This window comes from Borostomias antarcticus, assembly GCF_949987555.1.
Source record: "Borostomias antarcticus genome assembly, chromosome: 3".
In the NCBI taxonomy this organism is placed as follows: Eukaryota; Metazoa; Chordata; class Actinopteri; order Stomiiformes; family Stomiidae; genus Borostomias; species Borostomias antarcticus.
Window position 1 is genome coordinate 21,355,746 of NC_140236.1, and position 26,012 is coordinate 21,381,757.

Genomic DNA, 26,012 nt, shown 5'->3' on the forward strand with positions numbered 1-26,012 from the left:
ATAAAGTCCTCGCTGCCTGAACACTCAACACACCTGGCCGCTTGGCTTCTTGCCTCCCAAGATCCCCCACTCATGATGTCACAGCCCAGAGGGTCTGAACTAGGGTTGGGCGATGTGTGCTGAAATATGACATCACGATGTGGCCATCCAAACATCGCGATGGACGATGATATCGTCATTTTATGGAAATAATAATAATAATAAAAAAAAAAAAAGAAAAAAAAAAAAGTAAAACATGTTTTATAGGCCTATTACGTATCCCGGGTAGGCTATCGTAGAATCAGGCTTCACATTAACTGGCTACATGACGCAGTCACTTTATATGAAATAACTTATATTTAATTTAGAGAAAATGCAAGTCTACAATAGCCTACCCGGGATACGTAATACGCCTATAAAACATGTTTTACTTTTTTTTCGAACAAATATGATATTGACGCCACCATGGCTATCTTGCACAAATCAGCACTGCTTGATCCAAGATACCGAGGGGAACACATGCAGCCACCCGAGCTGAACCACGTCAAGACCGAGCTGGTTGCAGAGATGGTAGCAACAACGACCCGTGCAGAGCGCCCAACAGTCAGTCCCACCACGCAGGAAGATCAGTCCAGCGCTGCTGCTCCTAAGAAGAGCAGAAGCTCGCTGGGCAGTCTTCTAGGGGAAAAAAACTAACCAGCTACGCGCACTGCTGCTGAAATCGCAGAGGTAGAGATCACAGCCTACTTGCTGGAAGAGACAATTGACGGAGATGACGATCCACTCAGATGATGGAAAGATAACCAAACGAGGTTTACTTTTATGGCTAGTATTGCGCGTAAATACCTCTCCATATGCGCAACCAGCACACCATCAGAGCGCGTGTTGAGCACCGCACGTAGTGTTGTCACTCCTCTCCACTCCCTACTAAAGCCTGATAAAGTGAACATGCTGGTTTTCTTAGACAGGAATCTAGAATAGAAAGATTAGGCCTAAACCCTGGAGTAAGAGTATAGAGTCAGATTGTGGAGTTTTTGTTTGCCATTTTTTTATGCCATTTGTGGTATTTTTTTAAAAATATGTAAATAACAATTATTTACAATTTCTTTATTATTATTTCTTTATTATTCAACGAAATATGCGGTTGATAAACACGGGCCCTATCAAATTTTGTGAGTTGTTTATTTTATGCATTATGGCCCAGAAGCCACACATTTAAATAAAGCCGAATTTACATTGTATTTTATTGTGGTCTTTTGATTAAAGTAGGCAAGCAAGTACGAAACGAAATGATTATTTAACCGGGTATCTACATTTCTACATGCATATTAACTTTGGTATCTACATTTCATGTCCCGTTGGCGAGTCTAGGTTCTGATTGGCTCTTTCTAGGTTGTTATTCTGCCCAGAAATGAGCATTTAGCTTGCCTGCATGTACGTGTTCTAATAGCAACGAAACAAAATATTTTCTGTTCTACAGTAGGCCTAGTGTGTCATTTATTGATAGTTGGTTCGCTTAGAACCTTGAACTGGACTCATTAATGAAAAGCGTTGTATGCCTCAATGTTTGTTAAGCTATAGATACATTCTAATGTTACATTTTATGACACATAGGCCTAGAATTAGTAGATTACGACTCAAATTAGTTAATCTAATTATTTACAATGTTTAAAGAAGCAGAAATAACTCCGGTATAGGCGTCGACTCGCACCATATGCCTCGCTCAATTTGCTGTCCAAATTCTTCACGAAGGACACAATAACTGTGGGAAACGTATTAAATGGTCTTCATTAATGTAGGCCTACACATATATAATACCCAACTGTTCCATTAACGTAGGCCTACACATATATAATACCCAACTGTTCCATTTTCACAGCTCAAGTGTTTAAAAAGCGCCGATGTGACGATGGTTCTCAACCATCGTATTTTTCTATCAACCATTGGCGATGGACGATGATATCGTCCATCGGCCCAACCCTAGTCTGAACAGCTCAACACCCAATCAGACAGCTATGTTTAAAGCAGATGTATAGCAGATGTATCTCTACTGCCCTGATTGGTGTAAATGTCAGGCTATGAATGGACACACTGACACACGTCATGCGGCTGCACTGCTTGAAAATAATAACAGAGGTTAAGAAGAAAAAAAAAAAAAGGTTTATGGAATGTTCATGACTATATTTCAGAAAAGTGTGGGACATCATGTACATCATTTTAAATTATATATAACAGTTGTTCCTGTTAGAGCAGACCTGACCAGCCCTCTCACACCACAACAAGGCTATCGGCCATGTTCACCAGCGCTGCGCCTGATTGGCTCATTGTAGCTGGTTCTGAGCCATGCATAAGTCCAGCAGTGTGAGAAGGTTGTCAGTGAAATGGTCCCTGGGCCGGCTCTGCCCGCTCAGCGCTACAGGTCGGAGGTCAGGGTGGGGGGGCGGGTAGGGGTGGACACAGTGGAGCTCGTTCAGGGTCAACCAGACAGCATCAAGGTCAACCTGGATCAGCTGATGGAACAACCTGAGGAAGAGGAGAGGGGGGGAGGATATGAGGATAGAGGGGGGGAGGATAGAGGGGGGGGAGGAGAGGAGGAGAGAGGGGGGGAAGAGAGAGGGGAGAAGGGAGGGTAGGAGGGGAGAGGGAGGAGGATAGGAGGAGAGAGGGGGGGGGTAGGAGGGGAGAGGGGGGAGGAGAGGAGGAGAGAGGGGGGATGGTAGGAGGAGAGAGGGGGGGTAGGAGGGGAGAGGGGGGAGGATAGGAGGAGAGGGGGGGAGGATAGGAGGGGAGGGGGGGGATAGGAGGGGGGGAGGTTAGGAGGAGAGAGGGGGGAGGATAGGAGGAGAGGGGGAGGAGAGGAGGAGAGAGGGGGGGAGGATAGGAGGGGAGGGGGGGATAGGAGGAGAGGGGGGAGGATAGGAGGAGAGAGGGGAGGATGGAGGATAGGAAGGGAGAGGGGAGGAGGGAGGATAGGAGGGGAGAGAGAAGGAGGATAGGAGGGGAGAGGAGAGAAGAAAGATCAGGGATTATTCAGATATGACCAGGACATTATCCATGTGTTGTAAGTGCACCCAGTCTTACCTGAGACTGGCCTCCTGTAGTTGAGCTGGCTGTCTGCAGCTGAGGTAGGGAAGGCCAGCCTCACACACGGAGGCCAGGTCGGACTCACCTGCGCGCGCACACACACACACACACACACACACACACACACACACACACACACACACACACACACACACACACACACACACACACACACACACACACACACACACACACACACACACAACTCTGATACTGAGTATACCAACACAAGACTGGCACTAACTCTATAGCACATTCCAGTGATGTTAACATTGTGTTTCAGCACCATCTTCTATTCTATGCTCGGGTGAAAAGAGTGGCATGAGAGCAAAGAGGAGGGAGAGAGGAGGAGAGGGGGAGAGGAGGAGAGTAGGAGAGGAGGAGAGGGGGAGTGAAGGACGAGGGAGGAAAGAGGGAAGATAGAGGAGACAGAGAGATGGAGTAGTGTAGGAGGTCAGGAGGATAGGAGGTCAGGAGGACATGATGATAGGTCAGGAGGATAGGAGGTCAGGATGATAGGAGGTCAGGAGGATAGGAGGTCAGGATGACAGGAGGTCAGGAGGATAGGAGGTCAGGAGGACAGGATGATAGGAGGTCAGGAGGATAGGAGGTCAGGAGGATAGGAGGTCAGGATGATAGGAGGTCAGGATGATAGGAGGTCAGGAGGATAGGAGGTCAGGGGAACAGACTGCTGTTTTCATCTCACACATCCACTTCATCTCTCTGCCTTTTCTCTCCCTGACTCACTGTTCCTTTCATAACCATGGCAACTCCATCACTCCATCCTCCGGGAAGGAGAGAACATGCTCTAGTGAGCTCTGTCTAACACAACCCTATAATACGATAATTAAATAAATCATTTTAAAGTTTTGAGGATATATGTGTGTGTGTGTGTGTGTGTGTGTGTGTGTGCGCGTCCTACCCAGGTCCAGTCGGAGGCAGAGTGAGCCAAGCCCCTGCAGCACGGCGACCTGCATCTTGTAGGCCAGGGTGTGTGTGTAGGCCGGCCCCGACCGGGCACTGACCACCGCCTGACCGCATAGCGAGGCGGTTAGTTTGGGAAGCACCTCCTTAGACACCCTCTTCCTCAGGAAGTCCCCACATGTCTGCCCCAATGTACAGAACACCTGGAGAACACACACACATGAAGTACTGGGAAAGAATCAAAAAAACATTTACACACCTAAAGAAGTATATTTGAGGGGACTTCTGGTTGACAGCTGAGGGAGATGGTCGCATTAAGTGGAGCTCCCAGGTCGATAAAAAAATAACCCCGGAGAATCACGAAATCAACTCGATTACGATTTCAGAAGTTATGGGGGATGAATAATAGACGCCAAGGACGAGGTCAGAATATTAAAATGCAGTCAAAAGAACGAGGGGGGCGAACGAGGCAAAGCGTCTGGAGGAGAGGGGAGCGGTGCCATGAGTCAAGACCATGTGCTGCCAGAGATGCTAGCTAGCATACGAGAGGAACTACGCGAACTCAAGCGAGAAATGAAAGAAAATCTTTCTGAATTTAAGGAAGAGTTCAAGGTAGACATGAGACAGGAATTCATTGGTTTTAAGGAGGACATAAATCGAAAACGAATTGAACGAATCGAAAAATGAAATGAATGCCACAGAAATACAGAAGCAAAAGAGAGACATCATGGAGGCACAGGAGCGCATTGAAGAGCTGGAGACATGGAAGCACTCATAACGACGCTCAGACAACAGCAGGAGGTGCAGGAGAAACTGACAGATTTAGAGGGGAGATCACAGAGGAACAATTTGGGTATTTTTGGGGTGCCAGAGGATGCAGAGGGGGATTCAGTGACAGACTTCGTGAAGGAGCTGCTCCAGAAAGAGCTTGCGGTAACGGACAGGGCCAGCCTTCAGATTCAACGGGCGCATAGAGCATTAGCTAGGAAGCCACCATCGGGGGCAACGCCGAGATCCATCGTGGTCAACTTCCTAAAGTTTGAAACCAAAGAAAGCATAATAAGGCATGGCAGAAGAGGGTCCAGTGGAATGGGAAGCAGCTGTCGTTTGATCACGATTACGCGACGGAGGTGGTGGAGAAACGCAAGGCCTACGTGGGGATCCAAAGAGTGCTTAAGGAGAAGGGGAGAGAGAGAGGGGAGAGAGAAAGTGCTATTTTAGTGTAGACGCGGAAAAAGCTTTTGATAGTGTTAATTGGATGTTTTTATATAAAGTATTAGAGAAATTTGGCTTCAATCAAAATTCGGTACAGTGTATTAGGACATTATATCAACATACAGCAACTAGTTCTAGGATTTGGAGGGAATTCAGTTGGAAGTATATCATTCGATTTTACTGGGAGACGCCTATCTATACAGCAGCCATGCTGGAGGATGTGTAGTGAAGAATATGGGTAAAAGTCTACACAGGGTCTTAAACGGTTTAACTGTGTGTGTTTTGCAATGCTCATGTAAACAGCCTGGAATGTGTGTAGTAGAGGGATAGGAGACAGCTGAGTTGGGGCCGTGGGTCAGAAGGTCAACTCTGGGCGCCGACTGTCACAGTAGGCTCTAACAGGGCCTCCCGGGGTGCCTCCCCAGGCGATGATATATAAGTTATGTGACATGTTGGTAAAATTAAGACTTCAGGTTGTTGCTGACAAGTCAGTGGTGAAATTAAGACTTCAGGTTGTGCTGACAGGCCAGTGTGAACAAGCGTCCTCAAAAGGAACTAATCTGCTTCACTAGGCCTTAAGATAGCCAGATGGGTGGAGCAAGGATGCCTATTTAATGTCTTGAGTCAACCTCGAGAAGTTGTATTGTGAACGCGGTATCCTGCTGACCCTCTGATTCCACCAACTGAGGAAGCGGAGCTAGAAGATAAGGGCCCTAATCTTCGACCCACAGCTCCAGCAGCAGAGACAGGGAGAGACAAAGACTGTTCCATGTGAGTTCTATGATTTTGTCCAATAAATCATTGTTTACCGCTTCCAATCCCGTGTTGAGGTGATTGATCAAAACTATCACTACAAGAAGGCTATCAACATCGTGGTTCCTAATTAGATGACGCTGCAACTTTTATAAGGCTTACAAATTACACAACGCAGAGCAACAGAAAGAAGAAGACGAAAGCCAAAAGTAGTCATATGGAAGCAGACCATGTTCATGTGTTCTGGAGTTGTCGGAAGATGGATCTGTACTGGGATAATGTATGTAAGACATTGGAAGGAATATTGGAATATGCACTGCCTAAATCATGTACTGTGCTGTATTTGGGGTGTTTGACGAATGATATTGTAAGGGGAGAGGATAAATACATAGTTAAAGTATTATTGGCTGCTAGTAAGAAGGCAGTAACAAGGCTGTGGCTTAAACCAGACCCTCCCACCCAGGAACAATGGCTAGGTATTGTGGAGGAGATCTATGAGATGGAGAAACTTACTCACAGATTAAGACTTTAAGAGGATTTATTTGAGGTGAAATGGGAGAAATGGTCACGATACAAGGGCCTTCTTAACGACTTCACCGTGGGTGAATAGACATTGGACAACTGTATGGTTATATTGTGACAGACTTTGTGAGTGCATAGCCCCTGACACTGTTTTGTTTTGTCTGTGTGAAAATGTGAAATACAATAAAGCCTTCCTTTCATCCAGCCTTCCTGAATTTGAGACTCACATTGGGAGCTCGCTCGTGTCAGGCTTTCTAAGGCCATCACGAATCTTAGGCTAATGGGCAATTCCATGTAAATGTCAACCTCATCATGAAAAAATAGTAATACTATACATAACAAAATCATTTTAAAATATATCATCAAGGTCTATATTTTGGTGTAATGAATTCATCAGACGAGATAATTTAAGAAATTGCATATTTCCACCCATTACAACAGGTATCACAGTAATTAAAAAATATCATTTTCAGTTAACCTAATTGTATGAGTTGTTGAAAGGGCATAAGGGGCTATTTTTTCACGCACACGGGTTCCACAGCCTCTCATGTGGAGATAAGGGGCTTGTGATGCAATATGTATATAATTGGGTCATTTGAGTTCATCCCTTTAACGGTTGAGCCATGTCAAGATTACGCGCTTTTACAGGACAGCCAATGTCACGTCCGTAACGTTTTTCAGCAAAAGTTGTTATAAAAAATACATTTTACATGCAATATTGCCCAAATTTTCTATGCAAAGCTAACTTTCACTGATGTCATATATGATCATCATATAGTTGTTCTAATCTCTTTCTAAATGTTTATTTTCCGCGTTACAGATGTGACCGTTATGGACGTGACATATAAACCCCAACATTGCTGAGCGCAGCTTTCCCATGAGAATCGCAAATAACCAAATTGCCAGTCCCGTTATAGCTTATTACACATTCTGGCTAGCATGCAGTCTCGACATCAGTTAAGTAAATTGTTATGATTTATTTCAAGGAAATGTCAAATTTGAGATCATTCACCGCGTTGTCTATCATGAAGCATTTGTTAGAGAAGCACCCACAAGGTTATTAGTTTATCTAATTGGTGATATCAGGCGAGCACAGCCGATAGTCTCCACGATGACACAATTCACTTTCCTTGCTGCCAGCAGACCGCAGGGTGTAGGTAGGCTTGTTTATTTGAAAGAAATGTTACATTTAAGAATTCCCACCGCGATGTCCATGAAGCATTTAGAGAAGCTCCCGTTTACCAAAATGTAGACTACGATTAATGGTTACGATTATAAGGTCCATTTAAGTGTTTAAAAAATTATTTTTTTTAAAGTATATTTGAACAGGACTGGTGGTGGTCAGGTTTAGGGGTGAAGGGTTAAAGGGGTAGTAGAGGGTAGTGGTCAGGTTTAGGGGTGAAGGGTTAAAGGGGTAGTAGAGGGTAGTGGTCAGGTTTAGGGGTGAAGGGTTGAAGGGGTAGTAGAGGGTAGTGGTCAGGTTTAGGGGTGAAGGGTTGAAGGGGTAGTAGAGGGTAGTGGTCAGGTTTAGGGGTGAAGGGTTAAAGGTGTAGTAGAGGGTAGTGGTCAGGTTTAGGGGTGAAGGGATAGTAGAGGGTAGTGGTCAGGTTTAGGGGTGAAGGGGTAGTCACCCTGAAGGCTGGGAGGACGGTCAGCGGGTCATCTGAGGTGAGTCTCAGCAGGAGGGGGGGCCAGCAGCGGTGCACCATGGGTAACAGCTCCTCCTCCCGTTCACTCAGCACACACACACACAGCTCCATGATGTCCAGCACCTGCAATACGCACCGTTAAACACACACACACACACACACACACACACACACACACGCACACAGTTAAACACCCCCCCACACGCACACACAGTTAAACACCCCCCCCCCCCCCACACACACACACACATGACCACACACAAACACAGTTAACCCCCCCCCCCACACACACACACACACACACACCTTGATCCTGAGTCTGAGGCTGGGGTGGGAGAGCAGGTGGGAGCAGCGCTCCATGACGTCTCTAGCGATGCTCAGGTGGGCCGGGAGCTGCTCTTTCACATCAGTACCCTCCAGGTCCGTCTCCATGGCAGCCAGGTCTGGAGAACAACGCCATCACACACAACAACATTATTGCCACAAATATACTGTTCTCATTGCTACATTAAAGACTCTGTTTAGACTTCGTTTTAAAATGCGTTTTGGACGATCAGTGAAGTGGACAGCGCTAAATACAAGTGTAAACGACCACCAAAAAACGCCTTGTGAAACGTTTCCTCAAACCACTTGCCGAGGTCTGGAAACATTTGACCACATATCTTTAGTAGTCTAAACGCTAATGCGTCCCCGACCAAGACATAATAGGAAAACATGTCATCAATGCAGGATCATTTTTCTCCTGTTTCGCCTCATTCAAATTACTTGTCATATCAATCGAAACAGTTGGAATAGTCCTACTATGTTCATTAGCTCTTCAAACATCTTCGGTTGCTTTCATGCGCACTCCCCCCCCCCCCAACAAAATGCAAAAAAATGACATTAAAACAAAATGCAGGAAAAATAAAAGAGGAATAAAAGTTACAGTGCAGTGTATGAATGAATAATTATTTGATTTAATAAAAAGCAGCAGCAAAAAGAAAAGTCTTCAGTCTTGATTTAAAAGAACTGAGAGTTGCAGCAGACCTGCAATTTTCTGGAAGTTTGTTCCAGATTCCAGATATGTGGAGCATAAAAACTGAACGCTGCTTAACAGGGTCAAATACACATTAGGAACATAAAGGTAGGTTAACAGTCAATCTCCTAACATTTAATAGATCTTGATGATGTTGCTGAGACATGAAAATTATAGAACTTTGGCCCTGTCTCACGTCCACTGCAGTTAAGTGGTTACTTGATAGCTTGACAGCTGAGTATCAATCAAGGCTTTGGGGCGCCTTGCTGCGCTTTTGCATCCAGTCTGAATCCGCCGTGAGGCAATCAAAACCAGAACCGTGATGTTGTGAGTCCTATCTGATCTGATGTTGAGTCCTATCTGATCTGATGTTGAGAGTCCTATCTGATCTGATGTTGTGAGTCCTATCTGATCTGATGTTGAGAGTCCTATCTGATCTGATGTTGTGAGTCCTATCTGATCTGATGTTGAGTCCTATCTGATCTGATGTTGTGAGTCCTATCTGATCTGATGTTGTGAGTCCTATCTGATCTGATGTTGTGAGTCCTATCTGATCTGATGTTGTGAGTCCTATCTGATCTGATGTTGAGTCCTATCTGATCTGATGTTGTGAGTCCTATCTGATCTGATGTTGAGTCCTATCTGATCTGATGTTGTGAGTCCTATCTGATCTGATGTTGTGAGTCCTATCTGATCTGATGTTGTGAGTCATATGTACCCCAGACCGCTACTACAAAAGACACTTTTACTAACTTTGTTTGGTTATGTGCTTGTTTAAATATAGAAAAGAAACCCTTCATTATTGTCTGATAGCATATTGTCTTGCTATTGCCATGTCAGGGAACAGCACACCCCCTCACTTTGAGTAACCCCCTCCAGCCTCCAGACTGGTACCTGGGTGGGCTGTTCCCTGCTCCCCCTCCAGCCTGGTACCTGGGTGGGCTGTGCCCTGCTCCCCCTCCAGCCTGGTACCTGGGTGGGCTGTGCCCTGCTCCCCCTCCAGCCTGGTACCTGGGTGGGCTGTGCCCTGCTCCCCCTCCAGACTGGTACCTGGGTGGGCTGTGCCCTGCTCCCCCTCCAGACTGGTACCTGGGTGGGCTGTGCCCTGCTCCCCCTCCAGCCTGGTACCTGGGTGGGCTGTTCCCTGCTCCCCCTCCAGACTGGTACCTGGGTGGGCTGTGCCCTGGGCCCCCTCCAGCCTGGTACCTGGGTGGTCTGTGCCCTGCTCCCCCTCCAGTATGGTACCTGGGTGGTCTGTGCCCTGCTCCCCCTCCAGCCTGGTACCTGGGTGGTCTGTGCCCTGCTCCCCCTCCAGCCTGGTACCTGGGTGGTCTGTGCCCTGCTCCCCCTCCAGCATGGTACCTGGGTGGTCTGTGCCCTGCTCCCCCTCCAGCATGGTACCTGGGTGGTCTGTGCCCTGCTCCCCCTCCACCCTGGTACCTGGGTGGTCTGTGCCCTGCTCCCCCTCCAGCATGGTACCTGGGTGGGATGGGTCCTGCTCCCCCTCCTCTGCCTCGGTCCAGACCCCCTCTGCCAGCTGCTTCTGTCTGTGGTAGTCCAGCAGGAACTGCCGCATGTCCAGGACATCCTGGTCAGCTGGCGTCATCTTGGTTCTGCTGGGCTCAGCGAGATCCCCTCCAACTGAGGGGAACCACCGCGCTGGGGGGAAACAGGAAAGGGTTAGTACTAGGATCATTACATGGGTTATAATCTGGTAGTGGTAGGGTTAGGGGCTGGGAAGAATGAGAGCGTCCCTGCTGACCACAGTTACTTTGTGTTGCTAATGTTCCTCAGGTGTCTGTCTAAATTAATGCGCTAAGGTGCGGAACAGCTACTCGTCTGGACATCGTTTGCTGTGCTCCACCTTGCTGCTCTACCTGGGAGGTTACACTAGCTACAAGCATAACTAGGCTTGGTAATTCAAAGCAGCTGATCTTCGCCATCATGCCATGATTCAATTATTACAAAATTGCTAGCTAGCTGAATCAATCGTTCCCATAATGCTAGAAGCCTATCACACACACAGTTCCCTGTGCATTACTGGGATATCCTACCCGGGGCTGCTAGTGATTTTTGCTGCTTATACATGAGCTACATGCCATGACATTCCCATGTTGCGCCTTTACAAACATGTCAATCCCCAGATAGAACACGCAAGGGACAGTCCAGCAGATGGTCTAGGCCAAGCAATCGCAAAGCTTATTGTTGCAAAAAATATAGCTGCAAGCAGCAATAACCGGGGCCAAGTGCATCAAAGGCAACAAGTGAAAAACGCCATAACCACATTTGAGCTATATGGCCATTGACTATAGCCTTATTTTCACTGTCGTGCCGAACCGTTCTGAGCACGCAGTGTAACCATTCCGACGGTGTTTCCACATGGGACCGGTTGGGCCCATAACCGTTCACAGAACCGTTCCCATGGCACGGTTGTCTAACCGTACTGAGTGAAGCAGAACCGTTCTTTAGTAGAAGTGTGAAGAGACAAAACAAACTACCATGGCAACCGACTATAACAAAATTCCGTGGAACGCAACAGCCCGAGAGGTGGAAACAGACACTGTAACCGTTCCCACAGGTCCGGAGCGGTGCGGTTTGAGCACGGTATCGGTTCGGCACGACAGTGGAAATAAGGCTTATGTCAATGAAAATATCATAAAAGCATGATGGATGGCTTTTCACAAAAGCGCTTATACGTATCTACATAAACATTTTATCTGCCGATTTCGATGTCCAATGAGTAAGTTGTAGAGCATGCCATGACATACCCATACAAGCAATATTAATCCCATCTGGCCATGGGGGGCGCTACAGCAATCGATTGTGTTTTAGCCACTTTTAAGCATTTTGACTTGTTTTAGCGCCACCCTGTGGTCAATTCGCTTCCTCAGTGGCCATTAGGAGTGCTCTGGTACCACTGCACCAAGTTTTGGAAAAATCAGCATGGCGGTTAGGCCTAAACCGGAAATGAGCTCTCTAGCGCCCTCATTTGGTTTGATCGGGCCAATAATGGAGGTTTAGCCCCTGGTTATGTGTGGTGATCTCCATACAAAGTTGTGTGGTGTTCCCCACAACCGTTGAGAACTTATACACCTTCATATGAAAAGCCACGCCCTCGGCAATATTCATTGGCTCATAGTGGCTATTTTAATCAACTTTTTAAACTTTTGCCGAGCTGAAAATGTAGACATTGGTCCCTAGTGGCTACCCTTGTGTCTACCGAGTTCCATCCAGATTTATGAAACTTCCTAGGAGGAATATGGTTTTTCAAAAAATTTAAAATGGCGGATAATATACATAACCGGAAGCTATGGCTTCTTGAGGCAAATTTGTTTTATGTGAGGAGAGCCATTTTGTGGCTACCATACCACGGAGCCCGGCCGGGCCCAGCCCGAATAAGCAACGTGGAAGCACCATCTCCTCCTCCATCGTCCTGTGGACCCACCACCTGCGGGAGGAATTGTCGGGGTCGGGTGCGATGCCAACTAGGTGGCGGTGAAGGCGGGGGGCACCGACGGACCGGACCCGGGCGGCAAAGGCTGGCTCTGGGGACATGGAACGTGACCTCGCTGGGGGGGAAGGAGCCGGAGCTTGTGAGGGAGGTGGAGCGATACCAATTACACCTGGTGGGGCTAACCTCCACGCACAGCACCGGCGCCGGAACCAAACTCCTGGATAGGGGTTGGACCCTGTTCTTCTCCGGAGTTGCTCACGGTATGAGGCGTAAGGCAGGTGTGGCTATACTAGCTAGCCCCCAGCTGAGCGCCTCTGTGCTGGAGTTCACCCCAGTGGACGAGAGGGTCACCTCCCTGCGCCTTAGGACTGTGGGGGGGGGGGACTCTGACTGTGGTTTGTGCTTATGCAGCGAACAGCAGTTCAGAGTACTCAGCCTTCCTGCAGACCCTGAGTGGAGTCCTTTTGGGGGCTCCTGCAGGGGACTCCAGTGTCCTACTGGGGGACTTCAATGCACACGTAGGCAATGATGGAGAAACTTGGAGTGGCGTGATTGGGAGGCATGGCCACCACGATCTGAACCCGAGTGGTGTTTTGTTGTTGGACTTCTGTGCTAGTCACGGTTTGTCCATAACAAACACCATGTTCGAACACAAGGATGCCCACAAGTACACCTGGCATCAGAACACCTTAGGCCGAAGGTCGATGATCGATTTCGTTATCGTATCATCTGATCTGAGGCCATGCGTTTTGGACACTCGGGTAAAGAGAGGGGCAGAGCTGTCCACTGATCACCATCTGGTGGTGAGCTGGTTTCGATGGCGGGGGAAACTTCTGGACAGACCTGGAAAACCCAAGCGTGTAGTGAGGGTGAACTGGGAACGTCTGGAGGAAGAGCCTGTCCGGAGAGATTTCAATTGCCACCTCCGGCAGAGCTTCTCAGGCATCCCTGTGGAGGTTGGGGACATCGAGCATGAGTGGTCGGTGTTCAAAGCCTCCATTGCTGAAGCTGCGGCTGGGAGCTGTGGCCTGAGGGCCATAGGTACCTCAAGGGGCGGTAACCCTCGGACACCGTGGTGGACAGCGGTGGTCAGGGAAGCCGTCCGACTGAAGAAGGAGGCCTTCCGGGATATGTTAGCCCGGGAGACCCCAGAAACAGTTGCAGGGTATCGACTGGCCCGGAGGGCTGCGGCTTCGGCCGTGACCAAGGCAAAGCAGCGGGTGTGGGAGGAGTTCGGAGAAACCATGGAGAAGGACTTTCGGTCGGCACCAAAGTGTTTCTGGAAGACCATCAGCCACCTCAGGAAGGGAAAGCGGGGGACCATCCAAGCTGTATACAGCAAGGAGGGGACACTGCTGACCTCAACTGAGGAGGTTGTTGAGCGTTGGAAGGAGCACTTTGAGGAACTCCTGAACCCGACTAATCCACCCTCTACGAACGAGGCAGAGCCGGAAGATGATGGGGGGTCGTCAATGTCCTTGGAGGAGGTCACTGAGGTAGTCAAACAACTCCACAGTGGCAGAGCCCCAGGGACTGATGAGATCCGTCCAGAAATGCTGAAGGCGCTGGGTGTAGAGGGGCTGTCTTGGTTGACACGCCTCTGTAACATTGCGTGGAAGTCTGGGTCAGTGCCGAAGGAGTGGCAGACTGGGGTGGTGGTCCCCATATTCAAAAAAGGGGACCAGAGGGTGTGTGCGAATTATAGAGGCATCACATTACTCAGCCTCCCAGGGAAAGTTTACTCCAAGGTGCTGGAAAGGAGGGTCCGGCCGATAGTCGAACCTCAGATCGAAGAGGAACAATGCGGATTTCGTCCTGGTCGTGGAACTACCGACCAGCTCTTCACTCTCGCAAGGATCTTGGAGGGGGCTTGGGAGTTTGCCCAACCTGTCTACATGTGTTTTGTGGACTTGGAGAAGGCTTACGACCGGGTCCCTCGAGAGGTCTTGTGGAGGGTTATGCGGGAGTATGGGGTGAGGGGGTCCCTACTTAGGGCCATCCAATCCCTGTACACCCAGAGCGAGAGCTGTGTCCGGGTCCTCGGCAGTAAGTCGTCTTCCTTTCCGGTGGGTGTTGGCCTCCGCCAGGGCTGCGCTTTGTCACCAATCCTGTTTGTGATTTTCATGGACAGGATATCGAGGCGTAGCCGGGGGGAGGTGGGTTTGCAGTTCGGTGAGCTGGGGATCACGTCACTGCTTTTTGCAGATGATGTGGTCCTGATGGCATCAGCTGCCTGCGACCTCCAGCACTCTCTGGATAGGTTCGCAACTGAGTGTGAAGCGGCTGGGATGAGAATAAGCACTTCTAAATCTGAGGCCATGGTATCCAGCAGGAAACCGGTGGCCTGTCCGCTCCGAGTAGGAAATGAGTCCTTACCCCAAGTGAAGGAGTTCAAGTATCTGGGGGTCTTGTTCACGAGTGAGGGAACCATGGAGAGGGAGTTTGGCCGGAGAATTGGAGCAGCTGGTGCGGTTCTGCAGTCGCTTTACCGCACTGTTGTGACGAAAAGAGAGCTGAGCCAAAAGGCAAAGCTCTCGATCTACCGGTCTATCTTCGTCCCCACCCTCACCTATGGTCATGAAGGATGGGTCATGACCGAAAGAACGAGATCACGGATACAAGCGGCCGAAATGAGTTTTCTCCGGAGGGTGGCTGGGGTCTCCCTGAGAGATCGGGTGAGAAGTTCAGTCATCCGGGAGAGACTCGGAGTAGAGCCGCTGCTCCTTTGCGTCGAAAGGAGCCAGTTGAGGTGGTTCGGGCAACTAGTGAGGATGCCTCCTGGGCGCCTCCCTAACGGGGCACGAGATATGCATGCTCAAAGTTTGCAATTTCAATCAGTTGTTATTGGCCAATCAATGCAAGACTTATTCCATGGCATCTTCGCATGATCCTCTACCATTATGCAAAGTTTCGGAAAAAGTTACCAGTCAGTTATGGGGGCTGCCATAGAGTTCTCGCTAAAAACACTAATTAGACTACAAGACTACAAGTATTTCCTATATGATATTAAGACATCATTTTAATTGCAGAAGGTACCATTATTTTCATAGCCAACACGACAGAAGGCCAGATGAATTACAATAACCAAGTCCAACAATGTCAAAGAAAAAATCCATAAGCTAGTATTATTCGTACAAGTTACATGTGTTTTAATTTTTTATTTGGATTATTACTATAGGCCCACAATAAAGATGATGGTGATAAAATTAAATTATGTAATGGCAGTGCATGCAATAAAGTTTAAATCATTTGGATGGATGGATCAGCCTGAAAATGGAAGGTTTAATTTCAAGGGTAGGCACCAACTCTAGCTTGGAGTCGAAGCGGCCTATACTGGGCCTAGGCCTACATGAAAATATTAAATAAGTCCAAATATATCCCAATAAACTTTCAGCTAAACACATGTCAAACTGCATCTAGATCTAAAGTTTTCTATCCTCCAAAAACGGTCACGGCCATGATGTTTTGTGAAGAGCTTTCAAAGAGGTGGTCATTGCTGCCTTTGGTGGTCGGTCTTGGGCGGAAGTAACTAGAGTAAATGTTCACTGGAGATCATGATCATGTATGCATGTTCACTATCCCAGCTATACCTATTTGATTTGGCTAGCTTCTCTTGAGGAGTGTGAGTGTGCTCCTCACCCAGGGCCTTGAGCAGGCTGAGGAGTGTGAGTGTGCTCCTCACCCAGGGCCTTGAGCAGGCTGAGGAGTGTGAGTGTGCTCCTCACCCAGGGCCTTGAGCAGGCTGTGCAGCACGCAGCAGAACAGCGGGGCCCGGTGGTCGTAGCTGAGGTCCAGAGCCAGCAGCACGTCCTGCACCAGGTCCCCCAGCAGGGGCAGCAGACTGGGGTCAGAATGCAGGAACATGACGGACAGAACCCGGGGGGCCTGGGGGTGGACGGCATGTCAACATATTCATATTGACAATACTGAATTGGGTCAGATATGGTATAAAGATATCAAAACAACAGTATGTTCTCCTTTTGTGAAATACATTGTAAATATGCTCTTGAAAGGTGCTCACATTATTTTTAACATTACTAATTAAACTGCATTACCTGTGGGTGCATGGCCAGGCGCTGCAGGTTGAGTGACACATCATTGACCAGGTAGTCAGCATTAGCGTTGATTAGCTCCCCCAGCGAGCTGTAGCCACAGGCCGCAGACACCGCCCACATGGCGCCCACTGCTGCCTGGCTTACCAGCACAGACTCCTCCCCTGCCTTCTCCAGCACGGCGTACAGTGATGTCATCAGCAGGGGACGGAAGGTGGGGCCCAGGGCCTGGGCAAAGCAGCCGATCCCCTCCAGTTGCAGGCACAGCTGCCAGATGTTGCTGTTCAGCTGCTGGACTCCAGACCCGTTAGACAGCTGGAGCTGGAGTGGGCCTCCGTCTCCACGGCTACACATGGAGAGGAGCCTGGAGGTCCCATCCGGCTCCTCCCTGTCTGCGTCAGACTCTGTCTGCAGGCTGGTAGCCAGGTGCCAGTTAGCCTGGCTGGTGTACTCCTCTATGATGGCCCCCACCACTGCCCTCAGCTCCTCCACATTGGGGGGGCAGCACTGCTCATCCTCCTGCCCACCCCACCCCTGTCCTCTCCCCACCCCCACGGCTCCCACCACAAGCTCATTCAGCACCAGGGCGGCCTGCTTCCTGTATGCCTGTGTCTCCCGGTAACGCTCCAGGAAGTGATCTGTCAGCAGGTAGACATTGCCGTGGTAAGCCAGCGCCCGGCATATCTCCACGAGGACCGAAAAGATGCGCTCATCGGTGAAGTACAAGAAGTGCTTCCTCTGTGTGTGAATGGCTGCATCTGCCTCCTCCCTGCCAGACGTCTCCATGGTAACGGCATGGCTCCTCTCCTCTACGATGCGAATGTCGGTGACGTCCAGCTCCAGCACCTGCAGCAGGGCCTGGGAGATGCGCTGGAGGTGGGCAGCTGAGGCCAGCACCACACACACCCCCGCACCCAGCACCTACACACAGGAGGGAGGGAAGGATTAGAGGGGAGAAACGTGCTTTACGACATTGAACAATACAAAAGACCAGATAGAATAGAATACACAGGCCTTTTCAACTGCAGGAACTTTCCACAAAAACTAGGAACTTTTGTGGGAACTCACTTGACAGTAAGTTACACAATCACACACATCATCTAACGTAGATCTGAGACTGCATGTCCCGGAGGAAACGGGCTGTTCAGAAGGTTAATGTTTTGGCATTACCTAAAGGTGATTAGATCTGACTCTAGTAACAATTGAGCCCTTGAGACAAAGAACCATGTGGGCATTTTGAATTCTTCCACATTTCAAAAATATAAATTAAAACTTTTTAAAAGACTAGCACAGACAATCTAATTAGAATAATGAAGCCTGTGTTATGTATCTTCAAAGTAAATAAATATAAATGTGATAATATTAGTCTAAATAATAGTGTAATATTGTTGATCATCCAAAATATTAAAAAGTGCATGGTTCTTCGTCTTAGGGGTTCAATTTAATTACAATGGTTGGTTGGCTTACTAAATAACACTGGTTTCTGTAAAAGATTAAAACTAGTTATTTCGAAATAAATCTATCTAAGCTGGCATGCTAACGTTATGGAACTGTGACAGGATAATGGTTATTTGACTGGAATTAAATATGTACCATTATTGTAAGTATTGTTAAGGGGGACCCAATAATAGCAGATTGTAGCTGATCAGCTGTTTTTATTTCTTTATGTTTATTTACAGCTTACAATAAACAGTTTTCTATTTGTTCTTTGATTCACAGGATAAGACAATAGCCCTGTCCGGACAGGATTCTTTTTACCTGGGGACATTAGTAATATATTTTTTACCTGAGGACCCAAGTGATGTTAAGTACCGATCCGGATGGAATAAGAATTATCTTTATTACTCCGACAAATTACCGAGTGGGCATGTCTCTGTCTGGTTTTCCTTAAAACAGTGGCTTTTCAACATGACACTAGGTGGCGCTGACACTGCACCTACATGCAGTATTGAACTGGTGGTTTGTGGCCCCTAGAACGACAGACAGACAGATAGATATCTCTCATCAAAAAGGTCAAAGGCACTCTTCTTGATTAAAAATTATTTTGTCCCGATGTGCAATTTGTCATGCAGGCCTAAATGGATGAAAATAACTTTATTTCTAACCTCCTAGCTTATATCACAAAGTTCTGGCAAGTAACCTACACAGCCATGTCTTGTTGTCTGATAGGCTACTGTCGCAGTCAGCCAGCGGGGTTTGTCCAGAGCAATCGGTCATGATCATAAGCATGTCAAAAAAGTGCCATTGTTTACTAGCCGCTAGCAAGCACTAGCTAGTAACGTTAGCTATTTAGCTTACCTACTACATCCATGAATACGGCCCATTGCAGCAACTTGCGAGACCTGGCTCTTCTGCTGGACCTGATATAGTTTCTCCGGATTGGTGTCCATGAGGGGGTCGTATAACGCGCAAAGGGTTCGTGAAACACCAGGATTTCATCCATTTCACTTATTTTAGCAGAATAAAGTAGGCTAGGCTAAAGAAAACCGGAAATGTGTAATATCCCGCCCAAAATAATGTAAACAATGCATTTTCTATCAAATAGCTGACATGTCGATCCGGACGGTAATAAAATTACCAGAGGACCTCCGACTTCGCTGAAAAACAGTAGGTAATTTCAGCCGGAATAATTACTCGCGTCCCCGGTGAAAATCACTGTCATGGTCGATCCGGAGGGAAATAAAATTACTGATTTACCCTGGTAAATATTACATTACCTGAGGTCCCCAGGTAAAACTAATCCTGTCTGGAAAGGGCTTATGTTAGTTGTTTCACTGCTTATAAGCACAGATGTATTGTTAATGTTTTCAGTTCTAGCCACCAGGTGGCGCCTGTCCCTTGCACGGACTTTGTGACGTCACCTCACGCCTGGGGCCCCTCACGCCTGGGGCCCCTCACGCCTGGAACCCCTCACGCCTGGAACCCCGGACCACGATCCGCGACGTACAGTACGTGTCTGCACACCCCTTCACTTTTTCCACATTTTGATACGTTACAGCCTCATTCCAAAATGGATTAAATTCATATTCTTATAAAAGTGTACGCCCGCCCGCCTCCCTCCCTCCCTCGCTCCATACGGAGCTGTGCTGTGTCATGGATATCAGAGCTGGTGGGAGGCCCCATGGCAGCGCTCTCACGCCTGTGCCCACAGCACAGCCGTTCCCATATCCAGGATATACAGTAGCACAGCTTCAGAGTTAAGTAACAATATGGAAAACATTACATTGGTTAAACTCAAGAAATATCTCCAAATTAGGCTTTTTAACTTTTGGGGGGTGGGATAACATTTTCTGCTGTACTGATGTTAATATGGAATTTATACAAAAAGTCATTAGTGATTTGAATTCCTAAATAAATCCTCTACAGGTGCATGTGAATGTGTCCTAGGTTTTTAATGACTTTTCCAAAAAAAAACAATAGGCAAATATTTTTCTAAAAATAAAAAGATTCACTCCACTACAATTGGGCACTGTACTGCAAGTGGCACCAATGACACCGTTTTCAATGTAGAATTTTATAACTACTATGTTTGATGAAAAGTGCTTGAACTCAGCTATCATTGAGACAATTTTCAGTGGGATCACTGGTGAAAAAATGCCACTTGGTTGAATATACTATACGTATCGTACTTTATACTTGCCACTTTTCAGAAATGTTTGAGGGTAGTATTATAAATATGCATGTCAGCACACATAAAGCTACCACTGGTTAGGGCTGAACGATTAATCGATTTCAAATCGAAATTACGATTTGAAACAACGCGATTAGCAAATCGCAAAGGCTGCGATTATTTTAGGCTGCGTTATGAAGCGTGTCTGAGTCTGGACCAGCGTTTCCCCTTGGATGACAGTTATGCTCACCAATCATTAATACGGTGCTTGCTCAACAATCAAAAGTGGCCAATGGCAGCTGCTGTAGGGTCCGCCCACCAACAACATGAGTGAAACTACGAGTGAACTGAACTGAACACATGGCTAGCCTACACCGGTAGCTCAGTAGCCAACGTCTTCGTGACCCGGAAAATGGCATCGGCTGAGCCAGAAGAAATAGAGCATTAATAGCTAAGAAAAGCAGTAAATCCGTAATATGGCAGTATTTCGGGTTTCAGGGGACAGATGTACAACAGAGAACAGTGCTTTGTAAGACCTGCCGCGGAACAGTTGCTACATCCCGGGGAAACACCACCAGCCTGTATCAACACTTGAGTAAGCACCACAAGGAGATATACGATGCCTGCAGGGCCAAAAAAGCGAGTGAAAGTAACGTTAGCAATGTAGCCCAGTCTAGCAAACAATCCTCCATTTCACACTCATTTGCCAGCGTTACCCCGTATGAAAAAGGATCACGAAGGCACCGTGAGGTAACCAACGCCGTGACAAAGTACCTCGCTAAAGACATGGTGCCTGTTAACACCGTGACAAAAGACGGGTTTGGAAACCTTGTCCAAACGCTGGATAAAAGATACGTGCTTCCCTCCCGCACATATTTCAGTCAAGTCGCCCTCCCAGAACTGTATGCGGAAACGAGGAATAAAGTGGAGATGGAGCTTGTACAAGTCGAGTACTTCGCCACAACAACTGATATGTGGTCAAGCAGAACGTCCGAGACATATCTAAGCCTTACCATACACTTCATAAATGCGAACTTTGAGTTAAAGAGTCGCGTCCTGGAAACGGCATACTTTCCTGCTGACCACACAGGAGAGAACATTGCTCATGGGCTAACAGAGTGTTTGGCCAGCTGGGGTCTAAAAGAAGAGGGCCAGATGTGCATCACGACAGATAATGGGTCCAACATGATCAAAGCTGTGGAATTGAATCAATGGACCAGACTCCAGTGCTTTGGGCACAGGTTGCATCTCGCCATTGGTAAGTGTAGGCCTACTGCTCTTATCCTACTCTCTTCTACTCCTCTCATAGGTTTCTCTCCTCCTCTCCTATCATACATTCTCTCCCTCTCTCTCCCCAATGTCTCTTAACCCATTATCTCCTACCCATCTCCCCCATTGAACTCTCTCCCTGTCATTGTTATAATTTATTTTTATATAATTTAATTTATAATTCATAATTATATTATATAATATAATTTATATATTTCAGTCTAAATGCAATGCCTTACCCAATTAATGTTTTGGTGTTGAATTGATCCATGATTTATTTATTTTTCAGAAAATGCTCTGAAAGCTGATTCTGTGGCTAGAAAAGTAAGTCGGACAACAGGACTGTGTAAACAGTTAGTTGGCCATTTCTCACACAGTTGGAAGAAGAAGACTGCTCTGAGCAGGGCACAGGAAGAACTTAATCTGCCAAAAAATCTGTGAAGATCACAATTCATGTTGATGAAGAAGAGGGCCAGGGAGGGAGGGAGGGATGGATGAAGGGAGAGATTGAGGGATGGATGAAGGGAGAGATTGAGGGAGGGATGAAGGGAGAGAGGGAGGGATGGATGAAGGGAGAGATTGAGGGATGGATGAAGGGAGAGATTGAGGGAGGGATGAAGGGAGAGATTGAGGGAGGGATGAAGGGAGAGTGAGGGAGAGAGGAAGGGATGATGAAGGGAAAGATTGAGGGAGGGAGGGATAAAGGGAGCGGGAGGGAGGGATAAAGGGAGAGGGAGGGAGGAACAGAGGGAGGGGTGGATGAAGGGAGAGGGAGGGATGGATGAAGGGAGAGTGGGGGAGGGAGGGATGAAGGGAGAGATTGAGGGAGGGATGGATGAAGGGAGAGTGGGGGAGGGAGGGATGAAGGGAGAGATTGAGGGAGGGATGGAGGAAGGGAGAGAGAGATGGGGGGTCAGAGCAAGGGAGGGAGGGACAAAGGAATGGAGAGAGAAATGGATGGATGGAGGGAGGGGGGATTGGTCCGGGGCTACTATGCTTCTGTTTTGAATAATTGTTATGCACTTTACCCTATAGAGGCCGCACATTTTTTGCATTCTGTTTAACAGTCGTTGCTGTTCCTGTGAACGACCTACCTCTTTTACAATGCCAGAGATTCTTTACTGAAAGATCCTGTTATTTTCTTATTGTAAAGTTTTATTTATTATTATTATTATTACTTTATTTAACTTGATGGCAGAATGTGCAACTTGGATGCTGCTCCTGAGCTATAAGTGATTGACTTCCCTCTTGAAAATGTCCTAGTCCTAATAGCTCATGTATGTTCCATGCCCACGGCCACTGTGAAAGACGTGTATGTTGATGGATGGATGGATGCTGCTGTTATTTATCAATAAAAGGCCTACAAGTTGGAAAAGTTGGAAGCTATTCCATATAGCTATAGAACAGTTGATTTTCTCATGCAATCATGTGGTAGGTGTTTAAATCCATTACACAGTGAATATTGCAAATATCGCAAATCGAATCGCAATTTCAGTCAGAAAAATCGCAATTAGTTTTTTTCCCCAAACCGTTCAGCCCTACCACTAATGCAATGCTATCACATATTTTCTAACTAGAGACGTATACCTGCCAAAATCACTATGAGCATTATTCTCCTCAGATGGCAACGACCAACTCTACTGGCTCATGGACTATAGTGGCTGTACTTCATTAGGAGTATGAACGGAGGGAGGGACGGACGGAATGAATGAATGAATGAATCTGGAAGCAATGAGAACTCCCGCCCATCCAACACAAAATATGGTGTACAATCTTTCTTCCAGATGGGAGCTGACCAGCCTACACAGGTTTGAGAGCAAGCTAACCACTTCATAAGGCATCTACTGCTGAAAGGGGTAGTGTGCCATTTTGAACATTTAGCCCTATTTGTGGTCTGTCTACTATGAGCCTGAAACATAAGAGACCATAATTTCACTGATCGTTCCAGTATTGAGCTAGCTGCAGTTTTTATGCAGGCTCTCACTGGGCTACAATGGAAGTCAATATGTAAAGGTATGCATATGTAAAAACTATGATAAATGTGCTAAAAACTGCAGCTGTCTCAATACTGGAACGATCAGTGAAATGATGGTCTCTATGTTTCAGGTTCATGGTAGACAGACCATTTATACTAATAAAAAAAGCAGCTATTAAGACAAGAGTTTATCCTGAAAGTGCAGTGTGTGTGTGTGTTCAAGTACCTTCAAGTAGCCAAGGAACACGTTGAGGATGAAGAGCTTGCGCTGGTCGTCCGAGGTCCTCATTAAGCGTGGCAGGGAGGTGGCCAGGCTGTGCAGGCTCTCTGATAGGATGTCCCTGAAGGCCTGACCACTCCCACTGCCCTGGCTCCTCCCCGCCACCCCCCGAAGCGCCACTACACACCTCTCCCTCACCCTGGGATCCTCATCATTCACGCCCCCAACCAGCGCCTCCAGCAACGACCCCACACACTCCACCAGAGAAACGCTACAGCTGGCCAGCAGGTGGTCTGCCAGCTCCGCCAGCTCCAGCCTGACTCTGCAGTGCTGGTGAGCGGAGCAGCAGGAGATGATCTCCCTGAGCAGCAGAGCCAGCCTCCTTGAGGTCTCCCTCGCCCAGGCCTCCGTCCTCTGGACCAGCAGCTCTCCCACCCGGCCCAACTCTGGCCCCGCCCTCTCCTCAGCCCTGGCACCCTGCAGCTGGCTGTCCGCCAGCACCAGGCCCACAGTCCGGGACCACAGCTTCAGGGCCCTGGCTGTGACCAGGTTGCCCTGCCTCATGTCTCCACTGATGACCCGGGTCAGGGCCATGGTGATGCCTGGCAGGAATGAGGCCAGCGTGGTCCCCAGGAGGCAGCCCTCTTCCCCTGACACCTCCACGTGGTCCAGGGGACAGTCACACTGCAGGGTCAGGGCCTGCAGACACCTGAGGGCAGCAGCCTGCACACCCCGAAACTTGTCCTGCTCTCCCAGCGCCAGCAGCAGGGAGATGGCTGCCCCCAGCCCAGGCAGCATGGCGGGCTCAAACAGTCTGAACACAATGTCTCCATAGGCCGCATGAAGAAGAGCGTTCAGACAACGTAGCACTGCGGCCCTCAGCTCCTCTGAGGATGCTGGCATGGGCTTGCCAGGGTCCAGGGGAGAGCAGAGGCAGAGGCAGAGTTCAGACAGCAGTTCCCGCAGTGTCTCCCAGCGCTGGACACAGGTGGTCTCCAGGACGTATGCCATGGCCTCAGCCACGGCCTGGACCAGCCCCTCTCTCCGCGGCCCTGGCAGCTTCAGGACAAAGCGCAGCGGGAAGAGGATGTAGTCCTGCAGCTGCTGCAGCACGGTGTCACTGACGTCTCTCAGCTGGGTGCCCAGCGCCTCCACATTGGCCACGCTGGGTTGGCGGGTCAGGCCCACGCAGGCCGGACGCAGGTACGTAAAGGCTATCTTGGGGTCGTTGATCTGAGCCATCTTTCCCCAGATAAACTGATGTCATCCACTGCAATGGAACAGAGAGGGGGTTCTATAAAGTCTAGCGACAAGTCCTCAAAAAAGGCTTTAGTTTTTGTGATACCCCTACCCGAGTTAGAACAAAAGACAAAATAGTTTTTTCATATCCCATGTGTCTCCCATTAATGAAATGGATTGTTGTGGACTTTTATTTTAGGCAGAATTTGTTTTTTGAGCCATTCTTTAGACCCAATATCTGAAAAAGAGCCAAATTAGGCCAGTCTGAATAGGGGATTGTTGACAAAAAAAAAACACAGCCCATGAGAATGCTCACTCTTATCTTCATCAGATTTGCTGAGGTACCAGGTGTCTGCCCTACGTACATCATCAAAGAGTCAGAATGTAATTTACCTACAAATACTGAAATATAGTACTGTAAACATAGATTTAGTTTAGTTGGAAATTGTACTTTTGTGGTGATAGGAAAAGAGGACTCCTTTACTTTTCTCTCATTTATCAGAAAAACAAATTCCTGTCAAATATATGGCCCCTCCTGCTAGAGTACTGTTTATGACCGTGAAGGGGGGAGGGGGTGTGAGAGCTAGACCCAGACACTATTATGAGCCCGAATTAAGCTCCGGTTTTAACAGTGTTATATCTGTTTTAGTCAACTATAGCTAACGTATTAGTTGAAAGTTTTAGTTGAACAGAGGCAACCCAGCTTTAGCAAGTTTAGGTCGTATTCGTGTTGCTCGCTTAATGATGGCGATGATGATGTTGTTTATGTCGTCTTGGCTAGACACGCAATATCTAACTGCCAATGTGAGCACAATAAACTTAAAGGGTATGGACATACCTTTTTGCTGATCTTTAGTACCGGATATCTAACTCATGGAGAACTTATTCTGTACAAAATTATGCTACACATGTCACCTACTGCTAGTGACAACAGTCGCTCACTGATGTCGTCATGACGCGGAGACGCACATGCTGCAGTTGAAAGGTCAATCTACCATCTTTGAAGGCGATGTACTGGTGGTTAGCTAGCTAGCATTTGCGTTAACTAGCTA

The 26,012-nt window shown here is 47.8% G+C and overlaps 1 protein-coding gene across 1 annotated transcript; it reads right to left on the minus strand.

The window, feature by feature from the left end:
- Positions 1-2,300: 2,300 nt before the first annotated feature.
- Positions 2,301-25,871, minus strand: tti1 (TELO2 interacting protein 1; the record flags this gene model as incomplete). Its single annotated transcript, XM_084436074.1, has 10 exons — positions 25,799-25,871; positions 23,728-24,991; positions 16,651-17,568; positions 16,321-16,480; positions 10,621-10,800; positions 8,433-8,569; positions 8,109-8,249; positions 3,986-4,190; positions 3,061-3,148; positions 2,301-2,502 (listed from the first exon to the last, which is right to left on the minus strand). Exons 2-10 carry the CDS (start codon positions 24,961-24,963, stop codon positions 2,301-2,303), a joined length of 3,267 nt encoding a protein of 1,088 aa, XP_084292200.1. The 5' UTR covers positions 24,964-24,991; positions 25,799-25,871.
- Between the last annotated feature and the right edge of the window lie 141 nt (positions 25,872-26,012).